At 54.4% G+C, this 19,353-nt stretch overlaps 2 protein-coding genes across 2 annotated transcripts; one reads left to right on the forward strand and one right to left on the reverse strand.

The window, feature by feature from the left end:
* Positions 1-511: 511 nt before the first annotated feature.
* plekhd1 (pleckstrin homology domain containing, family D (with coiled-coil domains) member 1) lies at positions 512-11,177 on the forward strand. Its single transcript, XM_030356870.1, has 13 exons — positions 512-937; positions 2,670-2,763; positions 3,019-3,108; positions 3,442-3,518; positions 4,082-4,173; positions 4,341-4,393; positions 4,610-4,704; positions 4,971-5,064; positions 5,455-5,654; positions 7,561-7,693; positions 8,403-8,547; positions 10,147-10,290; positions 10,971-11,177. The coding sequence occupies exons 1-13, from the start codon at positions 774-776 to the stop codon at positions 11,159-11,161; spliced, it is 1,572 nt and encodes a 523-aa protein (XP_030212730.1). The 5' UTR covers positions 512-773; the 3' UTR covers positions 11,162-11,177.
* A 572-nt stretch (positions 11,178-11,749) lies between these two features.
* ccdc177 (coiled-coil domain containing 177) lies at positions 11,750-18,823 on the reverse strand. The gene is made up of 3 exons (XM_030356910.1): positions 18,491-18,823; positions 15,108-18,412; positions 11,750-13,054 (listed from the first exon to the last, which is right to left on the reverse strand). Exons 1-2 carry the CDS (start codon positions 18,808-18,810, stop codon positions 16,108-16,110), a joined length of 2,625 nt encoding a protein of 874 aa, XP_030212770.1. The 5' UTR covers positions 18,811-18,823; the 3' UTR covers positions 11,750-13,054; positions 15,108-16,107.
* Positions 18,824-19,353: the final 530 nt, after the last annotated feature.

Consider the following 19,353-nt stretch of genomic DNA (forward strand, 5'->3'; position numbering starts at 1 on the left):
TCCAATCCCTCGGCCGCAGTTCCACTTATCGCCATGACGACACGTGTTGTCCATCGTTAAGCTGACGGCAATCCAGAGGTTATCTGATTTTTGCCTAGAGAGAGAGAGAGAGGGAGAGAGACTGCTGTGGCGTGTGGGCCTGGAATGAGTAGAACTCTCCTCCTGGAGGAGCTGGGACCTGGGGGTGGGAGAGAGGGAGACGGAGGCTTCACCTGCCAAGCGCTGGATCCAGTGGACGAGGCCGGTGGGGGGGGGGGGGGTGTAATCTGAACAGAGTTCAGTAATCTGAATAACCCCCCTCTCACGGAACAAGCTCATCTAACCCCAGCTTTAGCAACACGCTCCTAAAGCGGCTCTCTTCCCTGACCTTTATCCCTCCCTCTCTCTACCCCCCCCCCCCCCCTCGCTCTCTCTTTATCCCTCTTTCATGACCCTCGTTCCATAACTATCCCTCCCTCTCCTCTCTCTGTCCTGCTCAATCTCTCCATCCCTCCCTCTGTCTCTCCATCCCTCCTCCCTCCCTCGTCCCGTCCCAGCGCTGATCCCCCCGTCTCCCTCCAGCCGCCGGCTGAATCGGTCGCTGCGTCCATACTCGCCGGCGGCTCATCGAAGCCATCGACTCGTGGCCCCTGCGTCCGTCCATCCGTCCGCTCGTCCCATGTGTGATGCGCTCCCGGTCCTTATTGACTGACGGCTGTTTTTAATTCCATCGATTTCCTATCGCTCCTCCTCCTCCCGGCGGGTGGGTCTGTGGCAGGAGGAGGTGCTGGGAGATGTTCTCCTCCTCGTTGTCGGGCAGCAGGAGCGCAGTGTTCTCGCCCTGGTCCTCCATGGAGCAGACGGACCCTGAGGTGCTGGACTTCAGCACCAAGGTGCAGGCCCAAGGGGTGCTCTGGAAGAGGCCTTTCGGACGGCCCTCTGCCAAGTGGTCCCGCAGGTGAGTCGGGGGTCTGGAGGGTCTATGGGACTGATAAGGGGGGTCCGGAGGGTCGAGGGGACTGGTTAGGGGGTCTGGGTCTGGTTAGTGTTTCTAGACGGTCTATGGTTTTGGTGTTCTGATCTGGGTCTATGGGCATAGGTCTGGTGAGTTCTGGGTATGGAGGGAGGTCTATGGGTCTGGTTAGGCTTTCTAGAGGGTCTATAGGTCTGTAGAGAGGTCTTGACTCGAGAATAAAACGATATTTAGACAGCTCTAGTTTGGACATGTGTGAAGTTAAAACTGCTTTTAAGTTCAAGCCGGTGGAACTCCTCTTCAGAGTTTTAGGGAGATTTACAAAACAAGCTTTTGCTCTTACAAAGATCAACATCTGTTCACCTTTAGTTCAGGCCTGCCTATTAGCTCTGTTCCTGCTAATGGCTCGTTTGGACCAAATATATAGATGGTATTACTGCCATAATCTTGTGTTTAAAAATAATAATAATAATAATCAAATCAATGATCAAAAAGCTTTCTAATATTTTTCTGACGCAGAGAACATCTAAGGTACTTTGTATTGAAAGACGACATCAACATGCTTTATAATGAAAAATAATGTGTTTGAGGCAACTATTTCATAATAGTTAATCAGAAGGTCTATCTCTGAGTATTAGTTCATCAGAAGGTCTATCGCTGAGTATTAGTTCACTAGAAGGTCTATCTCTGAGTATTAGTTCACTAGAAGGTCTATCTCTGAGTATTAGTTCCCTAGAAGGTCTATCTCTGAGTATTAGTTCACTAGAAGGTCTATCTCTGAGTATTAGTTCACTAGAAGGTCTATCTCTTGAGTATTAGTTCACTAGAAGGTCTATCTCTGAGTATTAGTTCATCAGGTCTATCTCTGAGTATTAGTTCACTAGAAGGTCCATCTCTGAGTATTAGTTCACTAGAAGGTCTATCTCTGAGTATTAGTTCCCTAGAAGGTCTATCTCTGAGTATTAGTTCACTAGAAGGTCTATCTCTGAGTATTAGTACACTAGAAGGTCTATCTCTGAGTATTAGTTCACTAGAAGGTCTATCTCTGAGTATTAGTACACTAGAAGGTCTATCTCTGAGTATTAGTTCAATAGAAGGTCTATCTGAGTATTAGTTCGGTAGAAGGTCTATCTGAGTATTAATTCACTAGAAGGTCTATAAGTCTTGCTCAGAGTATACATTTGGAACAAAACATTTCCTGGCTCGATACCTCGGAATAAAGTGCTTAGTTTACATAACACAGTAGAATCCGGGACTACTTTTGCCTCTGTGCAGTTTCTACTCTGGTGGCGTTTATCATGGATCAAAGAGAAGCAGGCCACTAGCCTAGCAGGACCTTGTGAGAAGGCCTACCTGGTGGGACCTTTAGATTTGACCTACCTTGGTGGGACCTTTAGAGCAGACCTACCTGGTGGGACCTTTAGAGTAGACCTACCTGGTGGGACCTTTAGAGCAGACCCACCTTTAGAGTAAACCTACCTGGTGGGACCTTTAGAGTAGGCCTACCTTTAGAGTAGGCCTACCTTTTAGAGTAGGCCTACCTGGTGGAATCCTTAGAGCAGACCCAACAAGAACCCTGGACTGGTTTACAACCCTAGGGACCATTTAGGTCCAAGGTAACCCACCTGCAGAGCCAGATAAATGTCTTAATGGCCACTGTTGGCTGCTCCGGATTAAATCTGACCAAACGTTCCGCTAAAGGTTCTCCTGTGTGCAGGTTCTTCATCATCAAGGACAGCTTCCTGCTCTACTACGCAGAGAATGAGAAGAAGAACTTTGAGACCAGCCGGTGCTTCAACATCCACCCCAAGGTAGGCTAAGAGGCTACATCGCAAAGTTACGGGAATACTGCAACGTTCCGGTGGGTTATATAGCGAAGGAAGGTTGTTAATAAAACCGAATTATCATCTGGAATTAATATTGTATGGTTGAAGATTTATACATCAAATGGAATGCAACTGTTATGACGAAAATTTGCGTGTAATCTTTTGTGTCATCTTTAACATAGAGTGTAATCTTGAACATCCATGACGTGATGGTCTTGTTTGCGGTCCAACCCTCCCCAGGGAGTGATCCCGCTGGGCGGGTGCGTGGTGACGGCCAGCGAGGACCTGGGCATGCCCTTCGCCATCACGGTCGGGCTGGACGGCTTCACGGTCAGAGCCTTACCTTCACTCCACCTGGCGTTTTCGTCTGTGTTTTGTAAAGTTATCTTAAAGAAATTAGAAGAGCCTCTTTACCGTATAGTCTGAAGTCGCCTCCATGATGGAAACAACCGCTGTTGTCTTTGGCGCCAGAATCGGAAGCCTTCCGTTCTTCACCAGAGAGGGCGCTGTTTCTTCCCTTCCGTTCTTCACCAGAGAGGGCGCTGTTTCTTCCCTTCGTTTTGTTTGAGTTCTTCAAACAGATCAGACAGTTTGGCTGTTGGTGTACTCTCTCTCCAGTAGGCTGTGGTACTTTAGTAGTAATACTGTGTACTCTCTCTCCAGGGTGCTGTGGTACTGGCCGCCGACTCTTCGCAGGAGCAGAACCAGTGGATGGAGTTGCTGCTGGACTCTGGGAAAATGTGGGTACCTGCTCCCCCTCTTTAACTCCCCCATCTCTCCCCCATACTGGATGCTCGCCCTCCCCTCTACCAGACACCAGGGTGCAGGGGTTTAAACTAGTTTAACGAGTCGTCCCCCTGAAGACTAGTCATTTGAAAATCCCTGAAATCCCCCTCCAGCTCTTGATTAATAAGCAAAAAACAGAAGAAAATCATAAGCTTTAATAAGTTTGTTGCCTAGATCCTTGGTTTACTTCAAAGAACATGTCATTTTACCGTTTCAAAAGAGGAAAAAGCATGTAAAGTTGCCTATTCTACCCAGCCTAATATCCTGGATGATCTTGAGTAAAAAATGTGCACTGCTAACAAACATTCACTTTGTTAGCAGTAGCATACAGCGGGCCAGATGGTCTACTGGTCAGGGGGTTTACCTCCCGGACAAAAGGGTCTTGGGTAATACCCTGTAGGCGTCCTTGGGCAAGATGCCCTAACAGACATCCGTCTGTCAGGTTGAGTAAACGGTAAACACACAAAAACAAAGACTGACCCAAGCTAATGTTAGCGCTCTCTCCTGTGGCCTGCAGCACCTGGAAGAATGCCCAGCTCGGGGAGGCCATGATCGAGAGCCTGGGGGCCCAGGGACTACAGCTGGCCAAGGAGAAGCAGGAGTACCTGGGTAAGGCTCCTACTAGATGCCCTGGTCTCTCTGGGGGCCTCAGACGAACAGACAGAAACACTGAGGAGACGTAGGAACAAGGGGAGCATGATGAGTGATTGAGATGCATTATGTATTATGAGAAGTTATTGAGATTTATCATTGTTTCTGTGTTTCTTTGTGGACAGATAAACTGATGGAGGAGACAGAGGAGCTGAGTTACCAAAGGGCCCAGACGGAGGTGATCTATCCCTCTCTCTTTCTCTTTCACTACCTCTCTACCTCTCTACCTCTCTCACTCACTCACTCACTCACTCACTCACTCACTCACTCACTCACTCACTCTCACACTCACAATCTCTTGGTCTTTGTGAACTCTCTCTGTCATCCTAGCTCTTTATCACTCTATATCTCTATCGCTTTATTCCTCTTATCATTCTCTGTTGGTGTTCTTTAGGAGCTGGAGCGTCTGAACCAGGTTCTGGCGGAGGAAAAGATGAAGTTTGAGGAGGTGGTCTCGGAGTTGAAGTCGGAGCAGGAGCAGATTAAAATGTAAGAGAACTACAATTTTAGCTAACGGCTAGCACGTTGGTTTATAAGGGAGAACAGACGAACTAACAGGTTACCAATGGGACTGTAAAGTGTTTTTTATAGCGCTGTAACAGAAGGAAGAGGCCTATAAGAATGTTGGGTCTTCTGGGAGTTGTAGTCTTTGATCCCCTAAAGTTAAGCTAAGCGAGCACTGCGGCAAAAGGAAGAGTCCTGTACAAGCATGGGGGTTGCTGAAAGTTGTAGTTGTATCACCATGCTGTCGACAGGGACCTGGACGGTACGGCTCACTGCCTGAAAGGCGTGGAGACGGAGAAAGAAGAACTCAGCAGCTTAACGGTTTTACTGCAGAAGTCCATTGAGGTAAACCTTTGTCTGTCAATTACTTTCACCCATTTTGTTCCTCGCATACATTTCATGTTTCCACACAGTTTGGAACTCCTTACATAAGACAATGCATGTGCTCTCCCCCTCTGCCCGTCTCCACCCAATCTCTCCTCTATCACTCCCCCTCTTTTACTCTCCCTCCCTCTCTCCCCCCCTACCATCTCTCTCTCCACCCGCCTTTCCTCTACCTCCCCCCTCTCTGTCCCCACCACCATCCTCCCCCCCGCCCTTACCATCTCGCTCTCCCCTCTCCCTCTCCCTCTCCCTCCCCCCTTAAATCTCTCTCCCCACCACCATCCTCCCCCCTTACCATCTCGCTCTCCCCTCTCTCCCTCTTACCCCCTCTCTCGCACCCTCTTTCTCCAGGAGTTGTCTCAGGAGAAGCGCAGGACTCTGGAGCTCCTTGGCGTGAAGGTGGTGCCCCCCCACCCGGAGCAGGAGGGGCCTGTGGGGGGGGAGGAGCAGGAGGTGGAGGAGGTGGAGGACGGGGACCTGCTCCAGGACCTACGTCACATCGAGGACCAGATGAAGCTGCTGCTGATGGAGAAGGACACGGCCGAGGCCAAGTGAGCATGACTGGAGTTCTGTGGGGGGGAGAGGTGCATTGTGGGAGATGTAGTTTTCTTTATGGTAACCCCCCTTCGAAAATGTCACGCTGAAATACAGTAGTAAATGTTTTTAAACTAAACATATAGCATTAGCTATAGGAGTCTGGAAGTATTTTTGTATAAGTTGTAAGTATAAATAGATGTAAACAAAAGTGCTGTAACAAATAAGTCCAGACACGTATACTGTAGGTCCTGATCTGCACTAGTGTCGACAATATAATTTATCTGAAATAGACAGCCTGAAATCTTTGTTGATACAATATTGTATCAACAAAGATCTTTGTATCCTGTAAAGGGTTAATCTTTGAAATCTTTGTATCCTGTAAAGGGTTACGATGTTCCCAGTCCACAGGGCGGTATGACGTGTTCTGGGAATGATTGTAAAAGTCATCCTGGCCCCCCACTAATGGCCCCGCTGAGCGTGGAAACATGTATTGATGTTTGGGGCGGCGGCTCACTGTGGATACGGGGACAGGAAGTAGCTTTGGTGCGGTTGCCATCGACCGCGTGGCCTGTGGTGGTCATCTCTGGATGGGAGAGGACACTGGGAGGACGGGCACTAGGTCAGAGTTTACTGTCATTACTGGACGGCGGACGCGGAGTGCGGCTGTCGTCACAGGGCGGTTGTATCCGGACCTCAGAGTGGGAGAGTCCCAGCGTGGTTCTGATAGGCTGGTCCTGTGTTGGCTCGCCATGTTAGGATACAGACGACATGTGTTTGTAAGTGTTGCAATGTTAAATGCTGGTTACTTTAGCTGGGCCTCCGCCAGAGAAGAACGCAGGGTGGGTTAGTGAGTGAGTGACCCTTACCCTAACCCTAACCCACTCCCTGAGTGAGTGAGTGACCCTTACCCTAACCCTAACCCACTCCCTGAGTGAGTGAGTGAGTGACCCTAACCCTAACCCACTCCCTGAGTGAGTGAGTGAGTGAGTGAGTGGTTTAACCTGGGCACACTGATTGCTCAACGTGCAACAGGTGTGCAGCCTCTCCCGGCCCCAGAGTCCAATCAGTCCGACTCGGGCCAGGTGAGCCTGCCTCAACCAGCCATCATCCACACACACTCATGCATGGAACAGACACATAAACTGTGTTCGAAATCGTTCCCTATCACGGATATAGTGCACTATATAGGTAGCTTGCCATTTTGTAGTGGTGTTCGAATTCTCAGTGGTTAATTTCATGCACTGGACTTAAAATACCCCAATTTGAGTGTACATACGATGTTCCCTGCATGTTACTCCCGTATACCACAATGCAATGCGGTCAGGTTTTTCCGGAGGAGACGAAGAAGCTGAATAACTGAATAACCGCGAAAAACAAATACATTTAATGATGGAGTCTCCGGCTTTCGTTTAGAAATGTCAACAATTTATTTGGGATTTAACATAGAATATGTAACATTCAAAATATATTTTTTTAAAAATTGTCGTTCCCTATATAGTGAACTATATCATGAACACTATATAGGGAATAGTGAGTGAGTGAATAGGGAACGATTTCGAACACAGCTGCAGCTTGTTGTGGTCCGCCCTGGCAACAGGATGAATTATGCTGATTACCTCAGAGGCCGGGGGTCAACTGTTGAGTGACATGTCATGGGGCCCTAGTTGATTCCACGCCCCCCCCCCCCCCCCCCTGTGTGTTGGGGTTTGCTGTACTGTGATGTACTGTGTTTAAATGTGTATTTGTCTCTCAACATACTTCTTATAACCTCTCTCTCTCTCTCTCTCTCTCTCTCTCTCTCCCTCTCTCCCTCTCTCTCTCTCCTCTCTCTCTCTCTCTCTCTCTCTCTCTCTCTCTCTCTCTCTCTCTCTCTCTCTCTCTCTCTCTCTCTCTCTCCCCCCCCCCCCCCCCCCCCCCCAGGTTGAGGCAGAACGAGCACAGGTCCCAGCTCCTCCAGGAGGAGAGAGAGTTCTACTCCTCCCAGGCCCACACACTGCAGCAGTCTCTCGCCCAACTCACCGTCGACAAGCAACAGACAGAGGCCGAGCTGCAGGTAACCATGACAACCCCTCTCGTTCAGCCGAGTGCTGCCCCCTAGAGGTGACCTTAATAAGCCGGAGTGAGCGATCGCTGTAAACTCCGATGATGGATTCAGGTTGTTTGAAATGTGACTGGCAGTGAATACAAAATGTATGCAAACGATACTTTAATAGCATCCATTCCAATAGTAAGTTCTTCTGAATAGAATTCACTTATGCATAATTAATAGAAAGAATAAATAAATAGTATGTTATGTTCACAAAACGGTGAAATTGAATGTTAACCGTGTCAGTTGGCCTGTGTTAAAAAGCCTTGAAAAACACTTCATATTTTATTAAGCATCATGCTGATGGTGTTTGTGGCGGTGGTGGTGGTGGTGTTGGATCTGCATGTCTTCATCCCATCCTAACTGTGGTGGTGGTGGTGTTAGTTCTGTATGTCTTCATCCTTTATTTAACATCAAGGTGGTGGGGGTGTTGGTGTTAGTTCTGCATGTCTTCATCCTTTATTTAACATCAAGGTGGTGGGGGTGTTGGTGTTAGTTCTGCATGTCTTCATCTTATCCTAATCAAGGTGGTGTTCGCTGTGGTGGTGGTGGTGGTGGTGTCAGTTCTATATATCTTCATCTTATCCAAACCGTGGTGGTTGCTGCGGGTGGTGGTGTTAGTTCTGCATAGCTAAACCATGGTGGTGGTGGTGGTGGGGGTGTCTTTGGGGCGCAGGCGGAGATGGAGTCCCGGGTGCAGCTGGAGACCCGGCTGCAGCGGGCGGAGGAGGCCCTCCAGAACCTGGAGAACAGCCTGAGCTCCCTGGAGAGGAGCAGCGCCACCGAGGAGAGGATGAGGGGCGACGTCACCCAGCTGAGGAGTGAGTCTGGGGGGGGGGGGGTGCACCCAGCTGAGGGGGGAGGCACCCAGCTGAGGAGTGAGTCTTGGGGGGGGGGGGGGGGGGGGGAGGCACCCAGCTGAGGGGGGGGGCACCACCCAGCTGAGGGGGGAGGCACCCAGCTGAGGAGTGAGTCTTGGGGGGGGGGGGGGGGGGGGGGGCACCGCCCAGCTGAGGGGGGGGCACCGCCCAGCTGAGGGGGGAGGCACCGCCCAGCTGAGGGGGGGGGCACCGCCCAGCTGAGGGGGGAGGCACCGCCCAGCTGAGGGGGGAGGCACCACCCAGCTGAGGGGGGGGGGCACCGCCCAGCTGAGGGGGGAGGCACCGCCCAGCTGAGGGGGGAGGCACCACCCAGCTGAGGGGGGGGGGCACCGCCCAGCTGAGGGGTCCCTGTTGAAGCGCAGTCATTCTAATCCACTTCCGGTCATTTGCTACACGTCATCCCATCCCTCAACCCACTCCCGGTCCAGCCTCACTCCGCTGTCGAGTTCACTCTCCTCTCCTGTTCACTCTCCTGTCCAGTCTCACTCTCCTGTCCAGGTCTTTCTCTGTCCTGCTCACTCTCCTCTCCTGTTCACTCTCCTCTCCTGTTCACTCTCCTCTCCAGTCTCTCTCTCCTCTCCTGTTCACTCTCCTCTCCTGTTCACTCTCCTCTCCAGTCTCACTCTCCTCTCCTGTTCACTCTCCTCTCCTGTTCACTCTCCTCTCCAGTCTCACTCTCCTCTCCAGTCTCACTCCCCTCTCCTGTTCACTCTCCTCTCCAGTCTCACTCTCCTCTCCTGTTCACTCTCCTCTCCAGTCTCACTCTCCTCTCCAGTCCCACTCTCCTCTCCTGTTCACTCTCCTCTCCTGTTCACTCTCCTCTCCTGTTCACTCTCCTCTCCAGTCTCACTCTCCTCTCCTGTTCACTCTCCTCTCCTGTTCACTCTCCTCTCCTGTTCACTCTCCTCTCCAGTCTCACTCTCCTGTCCAGGTCATTCTCTGTCCTGTTCACTCTCCTCTCCTGTTCACTCTCCTCTCCAGTCTCACTCTCCTCTCCTGTTCACTCTCCTCTCCTGTTCACTCTCCTCTCCTGTTCACTCTCCTCTCCAGTCTCACTCTCCTCTCCAGGTCGTTCTCTGTCCTGTTCACTCTCCTCTCCAGTCTCACTCTCCTCTCCTGTTCACTCTCCTCTCCTGTTCACTCTCCTCTCCAGCCTCCCTCTACTTTCCAGTCTCACTCTCCTGTGGGTCTGTAGTAGTGCTTGCGTTATATGGTCCTTGACCGCCCCCTAGGGGTCTGAACCAGAACAACATCCTAGTATCGATGTAGGGTTTGACACACAATTCTATTTAATATACTAATAATAATACACTGTTATTATTATATTACACTTATTTGTTCAAACCAATATTGTATCAACAATGTGGATTTGGGACTAATGGTGAATCACTGCTGTTTATTTAAAAATAACTAAACATACATATGTATACAGGTGTTAACGTGTGTGTGTGTGTGTGTGTATGTGTGTGCGTGTGTGTGTGTGCGTCTGCGTGTATGTGGGTGTGTGCGTGCCTGTGTGTGTCCGTGTGTGTGACCCAGAGTTCTTCGAGGAGTGTATCTGTGCGTCTGAGATCGAGGCCAAGCTGCCGGCCATCATGAAGAACGCCGTGTACCTCCACAAGGCCGCCGCCCGCCGCATCAAGAGCTGCAGGGTGCAGCGCAGGGCCTCCCGCCGCCACTGGCGTGAGTCATGGGTTCACATCCCTCCAGTACCTCCCCTTAGAGTCATGGGTTCACATCCCTCCAGTACCTCCCCTTAGAATCAGGGGTTCGCATCCCTCCAATACCACCCCTTTGGGTAAGGGATTCACATCCCTCTGAGGGGAACCCCTAAGGGTCAGGGGTTCACATCCCTCAGAGGGGAACCCCTAAGGGTAAGGGGTTCACATCCCTCCCAGTGGAACCCCTAAGGGTCAGGGGTTCACATCCCTCAAAGAATAACCCCTTAGTCCTAGGTTCACATCCCTCCAAGTAGAACCCCTTAGAGTCTGGTTCACATCCCTCTTATATAGGTTCACATCCCTCCCAATATAAGCCTTTAGTCAAGGGTTCACATCCCTCCCAGTAGAAGCCAGTCAACTTACGTTTACGTTTTTCAATGTACGCCACTGTTAGCATCACCTTTACCCCATTTCTTTAAAGGATTAAAGTGTAAATAACATGCATAGCAAATTATGAGTTGTGATAATAAAACTTTCGGAATAAAGTTTGACGAAATGATATCCCGTCCCAACATCAGTTCGGGAAACCTTCCTATCGGTAGGAACAATTGTATTGGTAGATCCCCAGTTCAACTGGTCTGTGAGATCAAACCAGTTCCTTCCAGTAACCCTTCCTCCTTCCTCCTTCTCCACCCCCCTCAGTGAAGCACTCCAAGTCTTTTGCCGTCTCCCAGGGCAACAGCGAAGGGGGAGACGGGGGAGGCAGCATGGAGGAGCTGAGAGAGGCGGCCTGGAGGCTGACGGCCGACAGCGGCTTCAGAGAGGGCGTGTACAAGATCATCACACGCAAGAACGCCAACGCCGAGCACGCCACGGAGACAGAGAGCGGCTGAGAGAGAGGGAGGGGGGGGGGGGGGGGGGAGAGAGGGAGGGAGAGAGGGAGAGAGGGAGGGAGAGAGGGAGGGAGAGAGGGAGGGAGAGAGGGAGAGAGAGAGAGAGAGAGAGAGAGAGAGAGAGAGAGAGAGAGAGAGAGAGAGAGAGAGAGAGAGAGAGAGAGAGAGAGAGAGAGAGAGAGAGAGAGAGAGAGAGAGAGAGAGAGAGAGAGAGAGATCTCTCCCTCCCCACTTAATCACTCTAGAAACCCAGGGAGCCAATCCGCAATCCCATGCTTTGGTGAGCATGGGAAAAACAGGAGGCATTAAACCAAACCTTTAGCCCGACAGAGCCCCGCTTCTAGGATCTAAAGTTAAACCAAGAAGATGTGATAGATGTGTTGTAGCTGAGAGGTGTTGACGATGTGGCACCTGTATACACCTGTAAACCAAAGTCACCGCTGGGGCGAATGCTCCTCTTTCCGTTCGACATGAGCAGCATACACACAACGCGTTACAGTGAATCACAGAGCCAACTGCAGTTTTCTAAAACACCAGCAGACATCTTTAAATACTTCTTTGGACAGTAAAGCACACAGACGCGACCGGGTCTTGTAAAAGGGTTGTCTTTATTGTCTGGTATCTGATGAGATTAGCGGAAGTGTCTTCATCAATCACAGGGGGTTGAAGACCACAAGCTCTAACCTTCTAATAAACGCTGCATCTGATGGTCTGAACTCCATGGAAACTACTAAAAGCAGGCTGTTTTTGGATAATGTATAAAATGATAAGAACAATAATACTAATGGTCGTAAGAAGATGAGGATAAGTAAAGGATAGGAACAGGAACAGGATGTTGAGAGGAAGAAACAGAATGTCATGCCTTGACGTCAATAAAGCTTTGTTTGAACCTTGGAAATGTACCGGCTGTCCTCTTTATACAAGCAGAGACTTCACCCCCCCAGTGTCCCCTATTTTTCGTCGTCATGGTACCCCCCCCCCCCCCCCCCCACAGTAAGACCACAGAGAAATGATAAACTTTTCAGGTTTCTACTCCAAGAATGCATTGGAGCTTAGAGTAGATTTTAGCTATGCTAAATTCCAAACGTGTATCAATAATGAGGTAAATATTGTTTACGTATCAGAGTTTAAGAAAGGTTTTTATTTCATTAAAGGGGACCTATTATGCTTTTTCGACTTTTATGACCTATACACGTTGTTATAATGATTGATAGTCATGTTTAACCATACATAAAAAACGATGTCGATTTTCGGGAAACTCATCCTCTCATCTGGGCGCCTTCAGCCTTCTCTGTCAACGCTCGGTTTCGTCCTTCTCCGCTCCCTCGCCCCCCTCCTGCCAACCCAACTCCGTTGTGATTGGTTACCTTCCTTGAAGCGCGCGCGGGCAGATTTGACCAGGCATATGGGGGCGCGGCAGGAGTGCATCTGCGTAGATGATTTCCCGGAAATGTGAACAATGAATCGCAAACGTTGTCCCGAGTGTTTAGCGCTCTGCACAGCCACCCCAGACTGTCAGCAGGGAATACGTCGAAATGCATGTACGTCATTATTTGACACTTTAGTATGGTTAAACATGACTATCAATCAGTATAACAACGTTTATAGGTCATAAAAAATAGAAGTATAATAGGTCCCCATTAAGTTAAAGGTCTGTGAGAAAGAAAGCAATGCATCATGGGAATAATGACGAGGTAAAGTCCATCAGTTTGAGCTTCAGCACAAAATGGCCGCCTGCCCGCCGTGTTCATCTGAGGCGGACTTGAAGAACTGGTTTGGTCCGGATCTCTTGGTGGTCCGGGGCTCAGCGTGGACCTCCAAGGGACTGGACTTCAACAGGGGGCACGTCGACGACCCTGGCCCCTCCCTGGACAACGGGACCTGGAGCCGACCCTGGGGAGACGTGAGTGGATCGGGTTCGTACCGGGGGTTACATGAGCTGCCATTGGTTGTGGCAAAACATCCTCCCATTCACAATGTTTTATTAAAACGCCAATATACGGAACACATTTGATCCTGTAGTGGAGGATACGACCAACAGTTTGATGTTGTTGTATAGGCTATATATCTGGGTCAGATCGATCATCTGCCAGGAGGAAGGAACATCTGTGTGACGTATGACGCTTACAAAATGAAAATGTCATACTTTTTAAGTTAAACTGCTCGCCGTCCTTTCAGCTCTCTATCCTCCATCCCTCCCTCCCTCCCTCTCTCTCTCCCTCCCTCTCTCATCCCTCCCTCCCTCCCTCTCTCTCTCCCTCCCTCTCTCATCCCTCCCTCTCTCCTGCTAATCTGCCGTCAGGCAGCTGTCACCAGGAGTCAGAAATAACCACTTCTGACGGCTGACTTCTTCATCTAACCGGGCATTTGCACTCCCCCGCAAAACTGCTGCCTCATTACCCTTCCCCTCCCTCCCCCCTTCCCCTCCCTCCCCCCTTCTACCTCCCTCCCCCCTTCTTCCTCCCTCCCCCACGGTTATCTGTTTGAAGCGGGGAGTCCTCCATCAGCACTCTACCCTGTCTGTCCTCCTCCTCCCTCCCTCACTCCCCCATGGTCAGCACTCTAGGCCTGTGTCCTCCCCCCTCCCTCTCTCCCTCTCCCCCCCATGGTCGAACTCTAGGCCTGTGTCCTCCCTCCTCCCTCTCTCCCTCTCCCCCTCATGGTCGAACTCTAGGCCTGTGTCCTCCCTCCCTCTCTCCCTCTCTCCCCCATGGTCAGCACTCTAGGCCTGTTTGACCTCCCCCCTCCTCCTCTGTCCTCCAAAAGTTATCTCGGAACATTCAGTAAGTGTTGACCAATCCCGACCGACCAATCGCAGCACAGCAGCGACTCTGCCAGCTAACATCTGCTGGTTAGCCTAGCCAGCTGCAGCGTAACGTCAGCTGGTAAGCCTAACCAGCTGCAGGCTAACGTCAGTTGGTTAGCCTAGCCAGCTGCAGGCTAACGTCAGCTGGTTAGCCTAGCCCGCTGTAAGCTAACGTTAGCTGGTCAGCCTAGCCAGCTGCAGGTTAACATCAGCTGGTTAGCCTAGCCAACTGCAGGCTAACGTCAGCTGGTTAGCCTAGCCAGCTGCAGGCTAACGTCAGCTGGTTAGCCTAGCCAACTGCAGGCTAACGTCAGCTGGTTAGCCTAGCCAGCTGCAGGCTAACGTCAGCTGGTTAGCCTAGCCCATTACATGCTAACGTCAGCTGGTTACACTAGCCAGCTCTAGGTCGGTGAGTCAGGGGTTAACTAGGACTCTTAAGGAGTTGGAGGGCAGGTCTATCAGCAGTTTTCTGATGGGGAATGAAAATAAGTTCGAGAGAGAGAGAGGGCAGCTTCACCTTGGGATAACAGCTACGTGGAGAACCGTGCCACTGAATGCGGTACCTTTTGCGTGTCGGTAACCCGGGATGAACCAGACCTCCTGACCTCTCTCGGCCCCCCTAGAACCGGCCTCTGAACACAACGTGGAACCCCGCAGAACGTCCCCGACAGAGGAACAAGCTGCTCGCCGGTCCTACGCAGAACGATGCGCTGCTCACACACCCCCCCCCCCCCCCCCACCACACACACACACTGTTCTCCTCATCTAGTTCAAATTATCATCGCCATGGCAACCAGAACATCTAAGGCCCGTGGGGAACTGTTGGATCGCAGCGGCCGTTAGCTTCAGAGAGCCTGGGCGCTGGCCGGCGCGGCGCTAGCATGACTGAACGAGTGGGAGGAGCTAGCGAGGAGGAGGCGGAGCTACAGGGAGGCGGAGCTACAGGGAGGGAGTGGGCGTAGCGCGTGCGGCCCAGTTGCGTACGTTTAGCTCGTCCATTGTATTCATGTGTGTTTAATTACACACTTAAACCGCTGTGGCTAACGATGCTAACATCATGAAGCCACCAACGATGACCTGCTCAAAACAACAACAAACAAGCAAACCGCCTGGAACCGGTCACCAGTCACCTGTGCATACCTGTGTGGCGTCGGCGGACGTCCTCACCCCATCTCAGGTGAGGCAGTGGGAGGGTCTGCGCTGGGCGGAGTCACTGGTGGGAGGAGTCATTGGGAAGAGGGAGGAGTCAGGCTGAAGTGGGGGGGTGTGGCCGATGTGTGCGCTCAGCGTGGCTGTCGTGGAGAGCCAATAGGATGCAAGGACTGAAGGCTGGGACTCTAAACTCCTCCTCCTGGATGGACTGTGTGTCAGGGGGTTGTGTGTGTGTGTGTGGGGGGGGGGGGGGTAGAGAGATGACTTTCACCCCCCGGGGCTTGGTCTGTCGCGGGCCGGTGCTTCAGTAAGGACGAGTCACAGATTCTACAAAAGGAGCTCTAACTTAGTGCATTGGAGGAGGAGGGGGGTGTGTGTGTGTGTGTGTGTGGGGGGGGGGGTGGGTGTGGGGGGTGTGTGCTCTGCAGCGCAGTGGAATCTATTTCCTGCTGCCTTTCAGTTCGTCGCCGCCCCTTAAAACAGCGCTGGCCTGCTTTAAAAGCCCCCTGAAGACCTCATGGTTTTGTGCTTCCTGGACAACAATGGCTCTTTTCATCTCAGCACCAACTCTGGGTGCAGAGGCTGAGGGAGTGAATGCAGAGAGAGGGGGAGAGAGGGGGGAGAGCAGGGGGAGGAGGCAGAGGAGAGGGGTTTGTTTAGCTGCTCCAAAAGGCAGCTTTCTCAGGACCCCCTCTCCCATCTTAGCTCTGAGTGTCCGGCCCGGGTTTAAGTTTCGGGGCATCTTGTTACGTCATCACAACCAACTTCATTTTAGTTCATATTTCTGGAGCCTTGGAGGGAAAAAGATGTTCCGTAGAGCAACACATAAGTAAACATGGGGGTAAAACACGATGATTCTCCGTGGGGGGGTAGAGCTGTTTAAAGCTAAGGGCCGTGTCGGCGGTGGGGGGCCCAGCGTGTCTGGCGACCGAGGCCCTCGTCACAGCCCCCCAGCGTGGGTGAGGAGGGGAGGGGGGGGGGGGCGGGGTCACTTCCCGTCCAGCCCGGCGGCGAGCTGAGCCTCCAGCGCCATCTTGTCGAAGGTGCGCATGTTGGTCTCCTCGCGCACACGGTCGCGCACGTGGAAGGAGGCGCGCGCGGTGGAGCGGGCGCTCTCCAGCACGGCGCGCTTCTCCTTGAAGATCTGCTCGCTCTTCTCCAGCTTCTTCTCGATGGACTGCAGCAGCTCCGCCCGCCTCTGCTGCTCCTCGTCCTCCACCCGCCGCCGGTTCAGCCGCTGCAGCCTCTCCTTCTCCTGCCGGCTCTGCGCCGCGCGCTGGGCCTTCTCCCGCGCCTTCTCCTCGGCCGCCAGCGCCGCCTGCGCGGCCCTCCTCTCGGCCTCCTTCACGCGGGCCTCCAGCTGCTGCTGCTGCTGCCGCTCCCGCTGCTCGGCCGCCCGCCGCGCCTTCAGGATCTGCTTCTCCTCGCGCCGCGCCTTCTCCTTCAGCTCCTGGCCCCGGCGCTCCACGATCTGCCCGTAGTTCTCCAGCGAGCGGTTCAGCTTGCCCTCGGCCGCGCGCTGGGCCTCCTCCCGCTCCTCCTGCTCCCGCCGCGAGATCTCCCGGATGAGCGCCGCGTGCCGGCGCTTCTCGGCGCGGTTCAGGCCGCGGCGGTCCTCCTGCGCGCGGTGCTCCGTCTCCTGCCGCTTCAGCTCGGCCATGGTCAGCCTCTCGTCCAGCAGGAGGCGCTCCTGCTCCAGCACGGCGCCCCGCTCCTCCTCCAGCGCCTTCAGGTTCTGCTCCTGCAGCGCCTTCTTCTGCTTCTCCTCGCGCGACGCCTGCTGCAGCCTCTGCAGCCGGCCGCGCTCCTGCTGCTCGGACAGCTCCTTCCAGCGCTCCTCGCTCTCCTCCGCCTGCCGCAGCTTGGCGGCCGACGAGTCGCGCTCCTGCTGGCTGAGGCGGCGCTGGCGCGTGGACACCTGGCAGTGCCACGCCCGCTGGCACTGCACCACGGCGCGCTGCTTCTCGCGCTCCTCCTGGTCGCGCCGCAGCTCGTCCATGCGCTTCTCGCTGTCCCACTGCAGGTGCGCCACGTAGCGCGTCTGGCTCATGATGTCCTCCTCCTGGTAGCGCGCCAGCATCAGCGCCGCGATCTTGCGGTCGCGCTCGGGCACGGCCTTGAGCCCCCGCCGCCGCACCTCGCGCACGATGCGCTCCACCTTCTGCGTGGTCTGGTGGGAGTGGCTGAGGTCGCCCAGGCTCAGGCTCCGCCCCATCAGGGAGTTGAAGGTGGCCAGGGTGCGGGCGCGGGGGCTGGACCTCTTGGCCCAGTGGTCCCGGCCGGCCTCCCAGCTGTAGGAGGAGGAGGCGCCCGACTCGGAGGAGGTGCAGGTGGTGGTGGTGGCGGTGGTGACGGTGGTGTTGGAGGTGGAGGACTCCAGCCGCCGCTGGAGGGACTCCGCGGAGTGGCTCTTGGCCTTGCCGTGCCCATTGTGCTGAGGCACCGCCCCCCCGGGCACGCCGTTGAGGGGGAGCGAGGGGACCGGGGCGGCCGGCCGGCACACGATGGAGGCCAGGGTGGAGTTGGCTCGGGGGAACGCCGGGGGCTTGGGGGTCGACCGGGGGAAGGTGTTGGAAGACTTGCCCCCGGAGGTCTTGCCCCCGGAGGACTTGCGGGTCACCGGGGGGGGGCCGGATGAGGCCCCCCTGCTCGGGGTCTTCCCTGGCTCCGAGGCCGAGGGCGCGGCCTGCCTCGGGCCCCTTGAGGAGGCGGAGCCGAACGACCCGGTCCTCGACGACCTCGAGGACCCCGACTTCGGGGAGTGGCCGGCCTTGGTGGGCGAGGCCTTCGACGACGCGGCCACGCCCGCTTTCGCAGCCGGACCCGAGGGCGCGGACCTCACGGGCGCCGCTCCGGCGTCGTGAAGAGCCGACGCCGTCAGCGGCCCGGACCCCGCCCGGGCGGAGTCGGGGCTCTTCTCCGCGGAACGCTGCGGAGACGAGGCGGCGGCGGCGGCGGCGGTGGTGGCGGCGGCGTTCCCGTTGGCGGCCGCCGCCAGGACCCGCCTCTTCTCCTCGCGGACGATGCGCTCGCGCTCCTCGCGGCACTGCCTCAGCTTGCCGTGGCGCTCGCGCTCGTACACCTCGAACATCCCCGTGGCGACGCGCATGGAGCGGCCCGGCGCCTCGCGGGCGAAGTCGGCCAGCGGGCGCGACAGCAGCTCCACGGGCTTCACGCCGCAGCGGGCGCACGCCTCCAGGGACCGGGGGCTGGTCAGCACGTAGCGGCTGCCCTCCGCCACCGGGGAGTCGAAGTTGTACAGGTCCAGGTGCAGCTTGGGCGGGGGGGGGGGACTTTGCTGGGGGGGGGGGTTTCCCTGTTGGGGGGGAGGGGGAGGAGGGTCTCCGTTCTGGGGGGGAGGACTCCCCCGCTCGGTGGGGGGGCTTCCCTGCTTGGGAGGGGGGGACACGGCGGCCGTGGTCCCTTTGACGGGGGCTGCGGAGTGGCAGGGGCTGGGCTCGCAGCTGCCGGTGGGCGGAGTCTGGAAGCCGGCGTCTCCGTCGGGGTCGTCCTCCGCCGCCATGCCGTCCCCCTCGTCGGGCCGGCGGGGGACGTGATTGGGCAGGCCGGCGGCGTCTGGGTGCACGTGATTGGGCAGGCCGGCGGTGTCCGGGTGCACGTGATTGGGCAGGCCTGGGGTGTCCGAGTGCGGGCCTTTGCACTGATCCTCAACTTCGGACGTGTCGACCATGATGGAGGGGTACTGCAGTGGGGGAGGCCGGAGGGGGGGGGGGGGAGGCACAGAACAGAGGTTTCAGTCTAAGGATTATCACGCTAACGGAGTAGCTCAGCTTAGGAGACGCATGCAGTCTGTCAGGGGTGGGGGTAGGGGGGGCACGGCAGAGAGGAGTCATAAATAGAGAATGCATGCATCCTTGCACACATCGGTGCGGCCAGTGATTTTACGCCAGATGAGACTCAATGCCCTTCGGGGAAATTGCGTAACGCAAAAGACACACACACGGGAGTCCCTGAATAGGAATTCTACTTTCGGAGTTACCAGGCTGAAATAATTGATTACTCATTATGTGTTTTTTCACTCTATATAACACGGTCTAGTCCAATTGACCCAGTTATGCTCTCCTGCTGCAGTATAGGCATGCGACTTGTCAAACATCTGTCAGTGTGTCCTCACAATTGAGACGTTTGGCTTTGGAAGCTTTAACCAAAAAGGGAAAACGGTGAACAAGCAATGCTAAGCGTTATTGGATTCCGTTCCGTGCTGTGCGCATAA

The sequence above is a fragment of the Gadus morhua genome, chromosome 5, assembly GCF_902167405.1.
Source record: "Gadus morhua chromosome 5, gadMor3.0, whole genome shotgun sequence".
NCBI classification, from domain to species: domain Eukaryota; kingdom Metazoa; phylum Chordata; class Actinopteri; order Gadiformes; family Gadidae; genus Gadus; species Gadus morhua.

Coding starts and splice junctions, on each gene's coding strand:
- plekhd1 (XM_030356870.1), top strand. CDS start 774: ATGTTCTCCTCCTCGTTGTCGGGCAGCAGGAGCGCAGTGTTCTCGCCC. Junction 5,655..7,560: donor AAGGACACGGCCGAGGCCAA/GTGAGCATGACT, acceptor CCCCCCCCCCAG/GTTGAGGCAGAACGAGCACA. Junction 10,291..10,970: donor GGCCTCCCGCCGCCACTGGC/GTGAGTCATGGG, acceptor CACCCCCCTCAG/TGAAGCACTCCAAGTCTTTT.
- ccdc177 (XM_030356910.1), bottom strand. CDS start 18,810: ATGGTCGACACGTCCGAAGTTGAGGATCAGTGCAAAGGCCCGCACTCG. Junction 18,413..18,490: donor CAGGGAAGCCCCCCCACCGA/GCGGGGGAGTCC, acceptor CCCCCAGCAAAG/TCCCCCCCCCCCGCCCAAGC.